This window comes from Calypte anna, chromosome 19 (genome assembly GCF_003957555.1).
Source record: "Calypte anna isolate BGI_N300 chromosome 19, bCalAnn1_v1.p, whole genome shotgun sequence".
NCBI classification, from domain to species: Eukaryota; Metazoa; Chordata; class Aves; order Apodiformes; family Trochilidae; genus Calypte; species Calypte anna.
Window position 1 is genome coordinate 9671208 of NC_044264.1, and position 15286 is coordinate 9686493.

Here is a 15286-nt window from a genome sequence, read left to right on the forward strand (position 1 = left end):
ACGGGTCTGTGTAGCACCTTGCTCTTTCTGTGCATTTAAGCAGCTCGTGCAGCCTGGGAAAACATTTGGGGCCTGATTCTTCTGTACATTTAATCCATTTTACACACCTCTGGCTGTGCAGGGAGATCTTAAGTTCCCTGTGGGTGGTGTCATGGCTGTGGGACACCCAGGATTTCCAGGATCTGCCACATCAAGTTCATCCCTTGCCACTGCTGCTGGCTGGGGAAACAAAGAGCAAACGTGTGTGAGGAGAAACAGCTCAGGCACTGCCTGGAGAGGGGCATGAAGACTCACTCCAGAATCCTTTCCAAGCCTGAATTTGAGAAGAGAAACGTGCAAGTGTAACAACTGCCTTTGTCAACATCATTGCCACTTCCCTTCTCATTCTTGCTGCTGGTTGGAATAATAGGATTGGTGCAGGCAATTAATCTTCCACTTGCCAGTTTCCCTTGCACCCTAGGCATGGGCATGGCTGTTTAACCTTGTGCTCACATATATTATGTTGTAATGTGGGGGACACTGGTGGCCTCCAGCCCTCCTGGAGTTTAACCCCTCTTTGGTAGTATTTTAAAACATACACTGGAAAGAGATCTTTATGGTTATCTTGGGGTATATGTTTATAGACTTAAATACATCTATTGTATTCTTGGGCCAAGGTTTTTCTAATTAGATCAAGGTCATTGCTATGTAAATGGGCCTGCCCTAAAGCTGTATTTCTGTTTGGGGAAACTGAGGCTGGAGATTGTCCCTGGAAGACTGCAGGTCCATAGGGCAGTGAGTTTATTTTCAGTACGTGCAGAGTTGCTGTATCTGCAGGAGTGGATCCTATAAACAGCCCAGTTGTGACAAGGTCAGGTGAAGCCTGTGTTCCTGGGCAGAGCCCTGTGTGGATATTGGTTTTCTTATATCTCTCTGTCAGCTTTGATGTATAGATCTTCAGATCTCTGCACTGTACTTGTGTGTGTGGGACAGAGACTAAACACAGACACCTTCAAAAAAAACCAAAAAAAAAGAGGTATAATATCAAATTACTGCTAAGTTTGATGAACATCATTATTTCACCTCTGGAGGGATGGCAACTTGCAGGAGAGATGTTCTTTAGGGACACAGATGTTTGGTCCAAACACCTTTATCTCCCAAGACAACTCAGGTTATTCTGACAGGTAAAACAAGATTGTGCAAATATGCAACAGTGATCTAATCAGCTGGAACAACAGCAATATTTTAACTGGCACTACCTTTTAACAGCATCATTAAGGGCTCTCATTACTCTTTTATTAGAGGCTCACTCTATTTCTTATCAGATTACAGAATGAACATAACTCATGGCACTGATTTGATCTCTTGTTAAAGAGGATTACAGCTTTGCATTAACTTGGATTGACACGGTTTATAATTTGCTGTTGATACACATGCTGGTGGTGCCACATGTGTGACCCCCTCCCCACAGCACTGCTGAGGAAAAGGACACCCATACATCATCATTAAAGATGGCACCCAGGGCAGACAGGGGAGGCAAAAGGAGCCTTTTCTGCAGGAAAGGCAGGCAGGACAAAAGAGACGTGTTCTCAAGTGCAAACTGAACTTCAGAACAAGGATTTATAACTGGGGGAGGGTGGGGGAGAACGGGTCAGCTTTTGGGTAGGTTCCTTTCTGCCTCAGCAAATGGTTCTTTGTTACCTGGGAGGACTTTGCATCCATGAAGAGCCAAATCAGAGGGAAGAAGATGGCTGGAACAGGACTGTGTCATACCATGCAGTTCCACCTCCAGTCCTGAGGCACAGAACCCTTTCCAGGAGCTGGAGGAATTTCCCTTGCTCTTCTCAGACCTGGGGGAAGAAGTGAAGTGCATGGCTCCAGCAGTGCCATTGGCCTCTGGTCCTGCTTGGTAGCAGAGCATCCAGCACACTCCTGCTGGGAAGCTAAGACACAGATTATCCAGCTTCCAGGGAGGCTTGGATTAGAGCATTTCCCTTGGATCCAGCCAAGATGCTGTGTGTTTTCCCAATCTGCATTCTCACTCTTGAGCTTAGTGCAGTTGCTTTGTCACAATGTGTCTCACAGCAAGCAGAGGGGGGTACGTAGTAGGGAATCCTGGTATTAAAAGATTAATTTTCTTATGTGACATAAGAGTTTAATATTAAAAAAAAAAAATAAAAAAAAAAAAAAGTTGGTGAGATACCAGCCTTTAAGTTAACTCACTTTATACTTTGGGTATTAAAACACCATGAGACTAGATTAAGGGAGGAATTTGGGCTCTGTGCCTGTCAATCCAGTGTGTTCACTGTGACACAAGTCCCTGGAAGGAGGCAAAGCCCCTCTGTCTGAACAACTGAACCAGCAGCTCCTGTGCTGCATGGCCCAGACCTCTGGTGGCTCTGTTGGTGTGAGAAAAAACTCTTCCAAGTTGGTACAGACACAGCCTGGAGGAAAGGTTGTGCTGCTTTGTTTGGGGAAACAAAGGGAGCAGTGCTCACATGGAGGGTGTTTTAGGGAGGACATTTTAGGGAGAACTGGGATGTGGGTGGGGGGCAAGCTGCTCACCTGGGCTCTCAGGCTTCTGGTCCCTTAGGGGAGATTTGGGGGCTCTCTGGGGAGGTGATGTCTGCTGTGCTGCCACCCTGAGCTCTGCTGGGACCCAGGAGAAGCCACGTCCTGTGGCACCAAACCTGCCTGGGGTGTGACTGTTGGTCCTGTAGGATTTTGTGTGGGGTTCCATTTGGTGGGGTTGATCCCACTCACTCTTGACTGAGCCTTAGGAGTCACTGGTGTAGATGCAGCTGGGTACCTGGTGTGGGTTTTGGGCAGAGTTGTGAGAGGGGTAGCATTGGGATGAGGAGGTTGTGCATCTTTTGAAGCTGGCAGCAGTGGAGTGGTGTACGTGAGCCCGGGATGGGCTGAAATCACCGTGTCCCAACGTTTGATGTTTGACATCCTGAGTAAGAAGACAGACGCCTCTGTTATGGAAATTTCCTTTTTAAAGGGAAAAAAAATAACCTGTTAAGAGCTGCCAGATGATTTGTCGCCCTTCCTTTGTGAGACAATTTGTCTTCTCCTGCATCAAATCTGTTATAAAACAGGCAAGCTGTGAAAGAAGGAAATCATCCTAGGAATATGGGATGTTAAGGTACACAAAGAATGGTCCCCTCTGTGTGGCTGTGTGCACACCTGCACGGGGCACTTCACACCCAGCATTCCAGAGGCTGCTCTGCTCAAATACCTGTCTGAAAACAGGGACTGAGAAAGCATCATTTTATGAATTTCATGGGAACATAAAAGCTGCTGGAAAGCACCCCAGTGCAGGAAGCTGGAGGGTTCTGAACCTCCCTGGATTTTGCTATTTCTCCATCCACTCTTTTAGGATTCATGCTGTAAAAGCTGACATGAAAAGATGAATGCTGTTGGGACCAAAAATCAGGATGAGAGAGGTCCCATTTATGCTGTGCTGGTGTAAGGGGGGATGCTCAGAGCTGCTGACAGAGGGGGCAGGTCTGAACCCCAGCTCTGGTTCAGTCGGGGGGACAGTCCCCTGAGCAGCAGCTCCTCTCTCTCTCTTTTCTGTCCTCCTGCTCTACATCCCCAGCCTCAAAACTGTGCAGAGTCCCTTTGTTCAGGGCAGGAACCAGCTGCCTGAAATACTTATAAATCTTGTGCCTGGTCTCACGAGACAAACCAGAGGTGACATGTCACCTTTCATAATTTAAAGCCGTGGGGACTAAAAGCATTTGCAGAGACTTGCAGGACCCAATCCTGACCTGCCTGAGCAGGAGGGAATTGCTGCAGAGCTTTCTGAATCTCCTTCAGGCTCGGGGCAGGGTGATGGGCTCTGTCTGCTGAGGAATTTATAGCCCGGGTTGTGCGCTTGGGAGTTTTGGGCTGCGGTGGGGAAGGGAGTGAGAGAGTGCCATCTCGTGGGGCTGCTGCCCTGCCAGCACCACTCAGCACCACTCCTCTGCCTCTCAAGCCCTTCTCTTGAGAAGATTTGGGTGTTTTCATCCTGCTTTGATGATTGTCCCTGCTGGCTTTGCTCCACATCCCTGCCCATAGTGTGGGTTTGTCCCGGTGGCAGTTCCAGGGTGAGGGATGGGTGGTGGGAGGTGTGTGACCACCTGCTCATTTAGGGTGATGTTTTCAACTAGAAATTAAGAAATAAAGAGCTTCTGCTTGTTTGCTCTCCCTGAGTACTTTCTCTGCTTGCTGGGTACCTAGCAAGCAGAGCTGCACACCAGAAGACAAAAGGTTCCTTGGGATACAGGCAAAGTTTTCCAATAAAATAATCAACCACTTGTTCCACAGCCAGCTTCAGTTTCCATCAGAAGGTGTTTGTCATCCTCCCTTTCTCACGTTCTTGTGTTCATGCTGTATCTTTCACCAGTTTTTGTGAATTAAGGATTCATTGTTCCCAATGGGGATGCAGTAGGAATGGGGTAGGTGTAGTTATTTTAGTACTGCTTGGACCATATTCTAAATTACCTCTATTTTTGGTTTTGTTTTTTACCCTGAAAGAAGAGAAGTAAAAGATAGAAGGGAATAGGTACATGAAGGGTGTTTTTATAAACAGAGCACAGCAGTGACTCATGCAGTATTGCTGTATTAATAGTACTCTGAAAAAAAAACACCCCACAACTCACTAGAAGCTGAATCTTTTCCCCTTAATGTGGTTCTTCTACTAGTTTACAAAACAACATGGGGAAAAAAGAAGTAATATGACTATAATTACACAATATAGTCCAGCATCAGCTGTGCTCCCCTCCCACATGCAGGTATATATTAGTTTCCCCTTTGTGTATTTGGTGGAATAGTGCTACTGCAGATGGGCAGGGTAGATTCCTGGGGGCCTGCTAACAGGTTCTATGATTTATATTTTGATGATTCTTGTATTTATCAAATGTGCTGTTGCTATTAATATGCACCCAGGACACTTCTGCCCACTGTGTGCTTGTTTCCCTGCTCCCTGATGCAGGGATTTGGGCTCTGCAGTGTGTGTGCCAGCAGGACCTGGGATGTGGAGGGTGGTGAAGTCCCCTGCCCAGTCAGCACAGAGCTCCCTGTCAGAGGTACCTGTCCCTTTAATTTAGTTGTTTAAAAATAAAGGCTGTAGACATGAAATCAGCAGTTTGCATGGAGAGGGAGGGCTGCTCATGGTGCTTGGGGAGCAGAGGAAAAGACCTCCCTCATTGCTACCCTTTGTCTGGGGCTGCTGGTGCCTTGTATGATGGGGCTGTGCAAACTTTTGGGGAGCAGGCAGGGGTGGGTGCCTGGGCACAGCACTCCTGGGAGGCACAGCCCCTGCCCTGGCCTCTGCCTCTCCAGTCAGCCTAGAAGAAATGCATAAATAATTAAGGCAAGGTACTTACACACACATGTTTTATGGCAAATGGCTGTGTGGCTCGTGATCATTTTTTCCAGAAACAGGTTTTATGATAATATAGTAAAAATATTAAATTAGAAAATGCCTCACTAAGGGTGATAAAACCTTACTACAGTGGAAATAGGTAATTATCCCCTCTACAGCCTAAATGACAGTTTAAAAGAAATAAAAATGTTAGTGCTCATTACTTGCTTTTGTAGGTTGCAATAAAGGGTAAGTTAAATTTTAATTCGAGGAAGACCCCTGCATCGACCTGCTCCTTCCCACTGCCCACCTGAGCTGCAGCCACTCTTAATTACTCACTCAGGTTATTCCTCAGCACCTTGCTGAGCCCCCTGCCTCTTTGTGCTAAAGTCCCCTGTCCTTCACCTGGAGGTGGTGGGCTTGCAGCTCTGGTTCCACTCGGTGGCTCCAGCCTGATGTTTAATAGATGTGGGTGGAGGAGAGAAATTTTATATTTTTTTAACCAAAACCCAAGTTCATTATGCGTAGCCTGAAGGGGGCTGCAAGTATTAAAATCCACACTTACCCTGGTGAATTGAAACAGAGACAAGGTTAAACCTGGAGGATTGATGAGTTTTGCTCTCTGCATGGTTAAATCCTGCTGAGGGGAGATGCTGCAGAGGAAAGGGAGCCTGGAGCATGAGAAGAGGGGGGGAGAAAAGGTTGGGTTGTTATATTTTTTTTTTTAGCAGGGTGAAATATTTGTTCTGTTTCAGGGTACCTGATCTCCCCCCTTCTCCCATCACTCTCTGGGTGCCAACCCATGCTGTGTCAGTATCCAAATGGCTCCACTTGATTTTTTTCCTCCAGCAGAAGCAGGATGAGGGCTGTGGGGTGCTGGGTCAGTGCTGCAGGACCCCTCTTTGTACCCACAAAACCTGGGACACCAGTGTCAGACTCTGTCAGTGCTGGCAACATTTCTCTGCCCAGGAAGACAAATTCTTGCTTGGAACCTCCCTGGGCCCTACTAGCTTGAAAAATGACTGTTTATATAAAATCTGTAGGACTGGAGCACATTCAGCATTGCTCCCTGAACTCCTGTACCCATCAGAGAACTATCAAAAAACAAACTTGAGGACAAAAACCTGTGAAGTCTGATTCCCCACCAGTGACAAAAGGCTGCAAACAAACATTATTTTTTTGCAGAAACTCTTGAAGGCAGAAGGTTTGGAGCCTGTCACCTGAGTGAGGCCTTGAAGTCCCAATGGCCTTCTTGGCACTAGTGCCACTTGCCATCTGATTTCTCAGCTGAACCAATAAAAAGCCAGTCCTAATTATCTTTAATAGTCAAGAAAGATGGAAAATGTGGGCTTCCATGAATTAGAATAGTTCCTTGTCTCAGTGGCCTGGCCATGGCTGGAATGGGTACTTCCTTCCTTGTCTTCCTGGGATTAATGGCAGTTTTCTGCCATCACTGTCCAAACCTTGGAATTTCCTTTTTTCAGGAGGCTGACAGGTACCTTTCTGCAGTGGGGATGTCTGGAAGAGGCAGACACCTTTCAAACCAGTTGCCATCTCTTATTGATCTGTGAAGGAGCAAGGCATCAGCACAGCCCCCCCAGAGTGGTCCCTGCTGTGGTCTTAGTTGAGAAGGCACCAAAAATCAGTGTGTCTCTGTCAGAGCTGAATTTCACTCTTGGAAGCCATGTTTTACCCATTCTTGGGTGTAAAGAAGTCCCTTTCCTCAGCCTTTCCTGACAGGTTTCCTGGCCCAGCTGCTTTGCCAGGAGCCATTGGGATGCTGGCACTGGGCTGGTTTGGTTATTGCCCTGGTGAGCCCAGTGACTGTCAGCCTGCTCTGAAGGAACAATCCTGTCCTCTTACACCAAGCTGTTCCTTTAAAAGGTGCATATATAGGCAATAAGGCCCTCCCCAGGCTTATCCTGGATTTCCAGACCTGTGATTTATGAAATGCTCTCTCTTTCCTCCCCCTTCTCTTCTCAGGTTACTTTGGTTTCAAAATTAGATAAATAACACCAGCCCAATTACTTTGTTTTTTTTTTTTTAAGGGAAACTTGCTCCTGTTATCAGAATTGTTGCATATGTGATATTAATTGGAATCTTGTTGCTGGGTCATTTTCATTGTTTTTCAAGTACTGTCAAGTCCAAGAAAACCTATGAAAACTAAATTATAGTCCCACGTAGGCTGTCTGATTGAATCCTCCTTATGGCTCTGCAGTCTCATACATCCTATTAAAATATTCAATCTTGTTTTCTTACTTGAAGAGCCTGTCTGTAAAGGGCAAACTTATAGAAAACCTCATTCTCTAGAGATATGGTATCCAGCCACACTGAAATATTTACATATTTCTGTACTGTGTCTGATTGGTCTCATGCAAGTTCTCCCCTTTGCCTGTATTTATTAATGAAGATTGTTGAATATATTTTTAATTATACAAGGCCTTTTCATTTTAAGGACTGGATGGTTTCACTGGCAGCTTCTTGCTTCTCTTTTGACCTTGAAAAGTAACTTTTCCTTCTTGTTCCTCTTATCCCCAGGACTGAGCTTTATCGTTCCCTGTTTGGAAAAATGACAAGTCCTGGAGAAGCAGAGCAGGATTAGCATCAGGATCCACACCAGGACATCTCCTCTGCCTGGGCAGCTGCTGGTTTGTTCCTAAAAACCTCCCTGAAGGAACATCACACATGGTTACTGCTAAGTGACACAGGCTCAGAAAGAAGAGGCGGGGGAGACATCTAGCTTGGCTAAACACACCCTCCTCTCTAGCCTTGAAATGGACTCTGTTTCTTCCCAAAGACAATCCATTTTTAACTATTCTCTTGAAATTCCTGACCTTGGTTTTGCAATCTGCTCAGCACAGTCAGAGGGTTCTGCTGGGGGGAAGGAGGGACACAGGGTTCAGACCAGCCAGAACCACCAGTCCCCCCTGCAATCAGGTCACCCACCTTAGTGTTAAATCCTGAGAGATTTTTTTTTTTTTATTTGAGGGGTTGGGGTGTGTGTGTTGAAGTCTGCTGTTCTGGTCATTAGCTGCATATCTGGAATGTGTCACTTCATGGGTTTTTTTCACCAAGTCAAGAGGATTTAAATGTCATTTACATAATTAACATGGCCTTAAAACAGAGAAAAGGTGCTCTGCCTTGCAGCCTGCCAGAGCTCCTGGTTCACCCTCCTGTGCCTGACTGAGAGACGTTTGCTGCCTGGTGATGAGGAGCTCCACACAGGGACATTTCTGCAATTAGAACAGATTGCTGAATTTTTTTCAGTCCCTCATTGATCCCTCACACTTTATTATTCCTGCTGATCATGACTCTGAGGCACCCTGCCTTCACCAGTGCCCTGACACACTGGTGTGGGAGGCCAGCACTGGTGTAAACTGGCCAGAGGAGATGACTTGAGGGGTTTTTAGCTCCAAAGGTCAGAAGCTGGGAATTAAATCCCCGTAAGGGGAATTGGTTGGCCTGCAGGGACCAACTGGAAATAGAGGTTATCTTGTGTAAATAATCCCTGCATGTACCTGTGTGGGGAAGGTGGGTGCTGCTTGGGAGCTCAGGAGCTACCCTGTCTTTGTTCTGTGTTTTCTGCCATCTAATTAAAACTCTTTGTAGATGGATTGTCCAAGGGGATCAGTGCAGACAAGGTTCCTGCAGCCACAGCCTCTTATCCCCACCAGCACCATGGTCTTTCTCTGGTGTTTTCAGTGCCACTTGGCAAAGAACTGCATGAGCCACCAACAGCCCAAACCCTCAGGCATCTGGGGTGGAGGAGAGGTGGGAGCACTGCGGGTCAGGGGTGGAAATTCATCCCCTGGCTGCCCCTGGGGTGAGCAGGGGCTCCAGACACAGCCATTTCCCAGGAATCAGGGTGCTGGTGGCATGAGCCTCACTCCTCAGGATGTACCCTCATGACACTGGGAGGAATAAGTCAGCTTTTAGGAACTAAAGTTTGCTTTTTAAATTATTTTTTTCCTAAGCTTAACTAAAAAGACATTCCCTTTTAAGTATGAAGCAGGATGGAGTGAGGGAAGGGATGCCCACTCCTTGCTTCCCCAGCAGAGGAGGCTCAGAGAAGGAGCAGATGGTTCCACCATGGATCTCCCAGCAGTGACCACCCCTTTCCCTACCTCTGGGAAAGGGGACATGCTGCAGCACACTTTTATCCTTTTTTTAAATATTATTTTTTTCCCCCCTTATATTTTCTCTGTAGCTGCATTGCTGCACTTCACTGTGTCCCTGGAGCTGTCTGCAAAGCTGATATTAATTAATCAATTTTGCACCTCATCATTACAGATTTGTCTCTTATTCTGGTCACCTGCTCCAGTAAATAGCTGCCCAATCCCTGCAGTGGTGTGTGGAGCAGAGGCCACCACACCCAGGTGTGGGAGAGCCAGCTCAGCTGCAGAGAGTTTGCTTAATCAAGTGTGGAGTCCTGGGTTAAAAAGCAAGGAAAAAAAAAAAACCCAACCAAAACAAGCAAGCAGAGTTGTGTACAGGTGTGTGTCTGGCTGAGTGCCTCAGAGCAGCTCCGTGGAGCCATGGGAGCTTTTCCTTTCCCTGATTCTCACTGGTGTTGGGCCTCAGCCCTCGAGAGGAGCAGCAGGTCAGCCCTCTGGAGGAGTGGAGCATTTTTCTTGGCTTTAGAAAGTAAGTGCCAAGGTGAGTATTGACTTCGTGCAGCAAACGTGTGTATCAGGGAGGAATAAATCTCCCTGGGCGCGTGCAGCAGGGCAGGAGCTGCAGCTCTCAGGGAAATGCATCGATTTCTCCTGTGTGTGTCCCCACCTCTGGCTTGCAGCTTTCTGCTGGGATTTGCCGGGTGGAAAGGCACCAAATGTCACCCTGGGCTCCTCTCTGCTGCCCTTTCTTGTGCAGCATCCCACCCACACCCTCCTGTCCAGCCCCATCCAGGGAGCTGTGGGGAGCAGGGGCTGGGAGGGGGGGGGCTTTTGGGGGGTTTATTTTGTTTGTTGGTTTGGTTAGTTGGTTTTCAAGGCAAATGTATTGGGATGCAAAGTATCTGCTTCCCAAGTTTGTGTGGGTGCCAGGGCTGAGGCTGTTGGAGCACTGTGGATGTTGAAGGGAAAGCCCCTGGCTCTGCCCTGGGGTTTGCTCTCACTCCCAGGACAGTGCAGCTCTGGGTCCCCTTCATGTTTGACTCCTGTGTCCTTTAAAGTTGTTGCACCAGGGCTCTTCTTTTTTCTTTTTTTTTCTTTTTTGAGCACTAGCTGGATGTACCGTTAAAAGCAGGGTAATGTGAACCACTTTAAATGTGATAACTTCTCGTTCGTATTGTTTGAAGAGATAAGAGTCAAAGCCTCACTAAGCATGCTTTTGAATTCACTTATCAGTGTTTAAGCAGCTTTGCTCCCTGCCAGCCCCCACCACCTGGGCATCAAGATACCCGGGGAGGACCTGGGCCGGCAGCTTCCCGGGGCCCCGTTTCATCTCCTGCCCGGGGCAGCTCTGTTCCTGCCGGGAAAACGGGGCCTTTCCCGGGAGCTGCGGGAGAAAGTGGAATTCCCGAGGAAGGACTCAGCAGGGGCACTGCCTGGAGAGGCTCTGCCGGGGACCTGCCCGTGTCCAGCAGCTCTGGTGGGGGTGGGCACCTGGGGACATCCCTGGGGACATCCCTGGGGACAGCCCCAGCCCCTCACAGCCCCGATGGGGAGGGGGTTCCATGTGTGCACCCCCCCCAGCACCCCGTGCTCTTTACTAAGGGCACAGATAACCAGGATGATTCTCACTGTTATTCCTAATGCTGCCAATTAACAGCAAGTGAGATATTTCCCCCCCCCCCCAAACAGAATATTAATTCTTTATTAATTGAGGCTACAGCTCCTAATTAGCACCTACACAAGCAGACATCATACCTGTGCAGCCCACTGCCCAGTGACTGCACGGGGTGCTGGGGAATTGTCTGTGTGATAGGGGGGATGAGGGGGGCTCTGGTAAGCTCCCCCCCCCCAGCCCTGCAATAGCAAAGAATTTCAACTTTCAGACAAACAACTTCATTTACAAGTGTGTCGCTAATTAGCTGCAGAATTAGTAAAGCAGAGTTTTCCCCCCATAGATCGGCCAAGGCCCTGAGGGAGGCTGTGGAATAGAGAGAATCGCATTTCCAATTATTTTGTTGAATTGCTAATTTAGTTATTGTGCCTGGCGTAATTGTGATGGGTATTGGGTGTGCAATTCAATTTGTTTTAAATATTTGTGGGAAGGCTGATCAGTAATGGAGCTGACCTATTTCATGGCCCAAATTGAGAGAAGAGACTAAAACAAAAAAACAGCTACAAAGCCACAGTTTGTCTCAGTTTTTATTTTGATGTCTCTCATCCCTCTTAAGACTGTTGATGCAACAAAAGGTTTACATTAAAAGATGATGGCACTTTGATCTTGGGCTTTTGAGAGCTTACAGCTTTGGTACTTCTTTTCTTGGCATTTTAATATGGAGATATTTTAGGCTAAAGAGTTTTAAATGTGTTTCTGGAGTTCAGGAGGGTCCGTCCCCTCAACCCCCACTCCCCAATTACATGATGTTTGTTAAGGTGATTTGTGTTTTTAACTGTCAGGAATCTGGTTTGAGAAATGGGTGAAAAATGACTGGGGTTGTGGTTGCTCTTGAACATGTCACGTGCTAACACTTCAGTGTGGGGAACATCTGAAGGTGTTTGTGTTCCTCAGCTCCCAGGGGACACCCCTCACCCAGAGGTCCTGGCTGGTTATTCCCAGTGGGCCCAGTCCCTCCCTGGATACCAGCTCCAGGGGCTCTGGAAGTTCTCCCACCCCCCAGGGCCACAGCTGGGGCTCAGCTTTTCCTGTCTGTTTCTGTAATATTAAAGCTGATGGAGGAGGAAGAGGATTTGCTGGGATGGTGGCAGGGTAGGGGGGCGGGGGACAGCACTCGAGACAAGGGGTGACAGATGTCCACTCCTGGCAACAGAGGTGTAATTCGTTCTTTTTATTAAAAGAAATTGAGGTAAGTGAAATACTTCAGCACCAGCAAGAACCGTTTGTACCCAGGGTGGTTCCCCTGCCCCATGGGAAACCCCCCCGGGGGGCTGGGGGAGAGGGGATGGTGACACTGCCACCGTGGCTTCTGCCAGCGTGGACCCCCCAGGGCTCCTCCCAGGGCTGGACTCTGACTTCAGAGCAGCTCTGATGTCACCCAACAGCTGGGCTTTTTTTAGAGCTACTTTACCCCCAAGTGAAGTGGTGCCCACCCCAGCACCTGTAACAGTGAGACGGGGGCTGCTCCTGCCCAGCAGGGAAGAGACTTTGGCAGCAAGAGCTCCCACCCCCAGGGAACGGAGCAGTGGGCACCAGGACATTCCCTGTAACACCTGCAGCCACCCATAGTAAGGGACAGCTCTGTGTCACCACCACACAGAGAAGTCCTGGTGGCAGTGGAGGAGAAGCCTGAGCTGCCCATGATGCCCCAGAATGGTCCTGCCTGGCTGAGACATTCTCTGTCTTGCTGCAGCCCTCACTGGCATAAGTAAAAGCATCTTTGGGGGTTGTTCAGGGGGCTCTAGTGGAAAAAAAAATTATTAAATCAAATCAAGTTCTTAACTATTAAGAAATAGCTCATCCTTCGGGTGACACTGTGCTGCTGGCCACGGGCAGGGTTGTGCTGCTGCTGCTGCTTGTCCCCAGGGAGGGGAGCAGGGACCCCCGTGCTACACCAGCATCTCTGGCACCACACCAGGGGCTGTGTTACAGTGCAGAAGGAAACAGTACAGGTGTGAGGCACTGGCATCATCATTAATTAATTCACTCATAAAAACATCCATTCTGATACATACTATACTAAAAAAGGAACTGTAAAATCGGAAATACTTTTAAGACAATCATTGGTGTAAGCTCTCTGGTACTGTTTAGACCAAGTTCCATACCAGGATCTGTGCGTTAGGGGGTGACTGTGCTTCCCTCCAGCATTCCAGCTTCTCTGATCTGTTATTGTGGTCAGAAGGCCCAGGAAAATACAAAAGTGTAGCAACAACCCAGGGACTGGGCAACTCTGCTGCCACCCCTGTGCCCTGGGCAGCCTGGCTCAGGAAAAAAGGAGACAAGGAGATGGGTAAAAGAATCAGCTGGTGCTAAGGCAGGGATTCCCACAATTACCTTGTCTTTTATATTTCCATCTTCTCTCCTGCCTCTGGTGCTCCCCTTCCCAGCCAGGGCAGAGGTGGAGGAAAGCTCTGCTCAGCTTTTTGGCAGCTTTAAGCCCCAGTGGTGTGGGTGACTCTGTCCTTTCCCCTCCCTTCCCCTGGCACTTTCTGTTACCTGCTCCTGCAAAAGGAGAAGCACAGCAGTGGGGCTGTTCCATGTCTGTTATCCCACAAAATAATAGGGAAGGAAGAGCAGCCATGGCTGAGCAGCTGGGTTTTGGTCTTCTCTTTTACCTCCTCCTAGCAGGGCCTCTCACACAGGTTACTGACCTCTTCTAAAGCAACTGGGCACAAAGCGAGCAGGGATTTAGCTTCCAAAATCCTGCCCCACCACCTTCACAGTCCTGGGAAGCTCCAAAGCCTTCCCCACAATCTGCCCAGGGCACAGAAACGGCTCTGGCCACACCACCCTCACCACAGTTTTACCTCCACTCCTCAGTAACAAGAGACACTGGGAACACAGGGACAGGAGGGACAACTCCTGGGGGGCAGAGCCCATCCTTGGCTGCTGCCACAGGGAAACGTTGGCACTTGTCAGGGGGGTGAGCAGAGAAGTCAGCAGGGGCACGGGGAGGGGGGGTCACTTAGAGGAGCCCCTGCTGTGCTGTTGCCAGGGCTCAGGGTGCTGCTGGAGCACCCTTCATGGCCTGGCGCAGCTGGGGTGGCAGCCCGAGGTTGGTCCAGTCACGCTTTGTTAAATAAATAAGGTCCAGTTGGACAGCTGTAACTCAGTTCTGCAGGCGCTTGTGTTTGTACATTTCCCTCGTGTCTCTGGCCAAAGAACACACTTCCTCTGGTCAGTCTGATTTGAGAAAATAAAAATGTCACTCTTCCAGCCTTTCCCTGAGCCTCCCCGTCTCGGTACAGTGGTCGCAGTCAAGCAGACAAAGGGCAATTCTGAGCAGCTTCTTTTTTTTTTTTTTTTCTTTTTCTTTTCTTTTTTCTTTTTTTTTTTTTTTTTTCCTCCACTGTACCAGGCAGGGGGAGTGTGGGAAATCGATGCTCTTACGTTGAAGAAGGTGAATCCATTGTGGAGAGGATCCGCACAATCTCTGCTCGCTGGGTGGGTGATATATGCTGGGTCATGTGCACGATCGAATCCATGGCAACCTCTGGATTGGCCTGGACCAGGCTGGAAAGAGGGGAGATGTAAGTGACAGCAGCTCCAGCACTTGGACCCCGGGCTGACACGAGGAGGCCAAGAGCTCTGGCGTGTGCCCTGATCCCACCCAGATCACCCCCAGAGCCTCAGCGGCCACAGCACGGGTGGAGAACCTGGTGGGGATGATGGGAGAGACCCTGTGGAGCCAGAGCTGGGACATGGGAGCCAGAGGAGCTTCACTGCCATTCAGTGCCCTCCCCCAGCTCTCTCAGAGGCAAAGCTGCTGTAAGAAACCTCCAGTCCTACACAAAACCATCAGAATCAGATCTGTTCAAGTCCAGCACAGCGTTTGGCTCATGAGGCAACTCACACAGGAGGAAACTACCGAAGTTTTAGTGTTTCAGGGGTTATTTGGTGCAGTTCTAAACTGCAATGAAAAGGAACCGGGCAGTTTAAGACACTGAGCAAAGATCCCAGATATCTTGTCTGGGATGACTGGGGCTGGGAAAAACAAAGGGAAAGAAGCCATAAGGACCTCCCAGTTGTGACTCTGCTCGTGACACCTGCAGGTGCGGCAGCACCACAGCCTCTGCAGGGACTGGGGCTGGAGACTGAGTCCCAGTAGCTCTGCATTTCACATGAGAGGTGTGGAACTGAGCCCCCTCAGCTGGGACAGTGCAC

The 15286-nt window shown here is 48.7% G+C and overlaps 2 protein-coding genes across 10 annotated transcripts in view; one reads left to right on the forward strand and one right to left on the reverse strand.

Annotated features, from left to right (window-relative positions):
• AATF (apoptosis antagonizing transcription factor) overlaps positions 1 to 9794 on the forward strand; it is a 46079-nt gene extending 36285 nt beyond the window's left edge. For both annotated transcript variants that reach the window (XM_030462613.1, XM_030462614.1), the window contains one exon: positions 7874 to 9794. In XM_030462613.1, the coding sequence (XP_030318473.1) occupies positions 7874 to 7937 (64 nt within the window). In that variant the 3' untranslated portion in view covers positions 7938 to 9794. The remainder of the gene's footprint in view (positions 1 to 7873) is intronic.
• A 2484-nt stretch (positions 9795 to 12278) lies between these two features.
• The window catches only part of ACACA (acetyl-CoA carboxylase alpha), a 117479-nt gene continuing 114471 nt past the window's right edge, over positions 12279 to 15286 (reverse strand). For all 8 annotated transcript variants that reach the window (XM_030462599.1, XM_030462597.1, XM_030462592.1 and 5 more), the window contains one exon: positions 12279 to 14635. In XM_030462599.1, the coding sequence (XP_030318459.1) occupies positions 14509 to 14635 (127 nt within the window). In that variant the 3' untranslated portion in view covers positions 12279 to 14508. The remainder of the gene's footprint in view (positions 14636 to 15286) is intronic.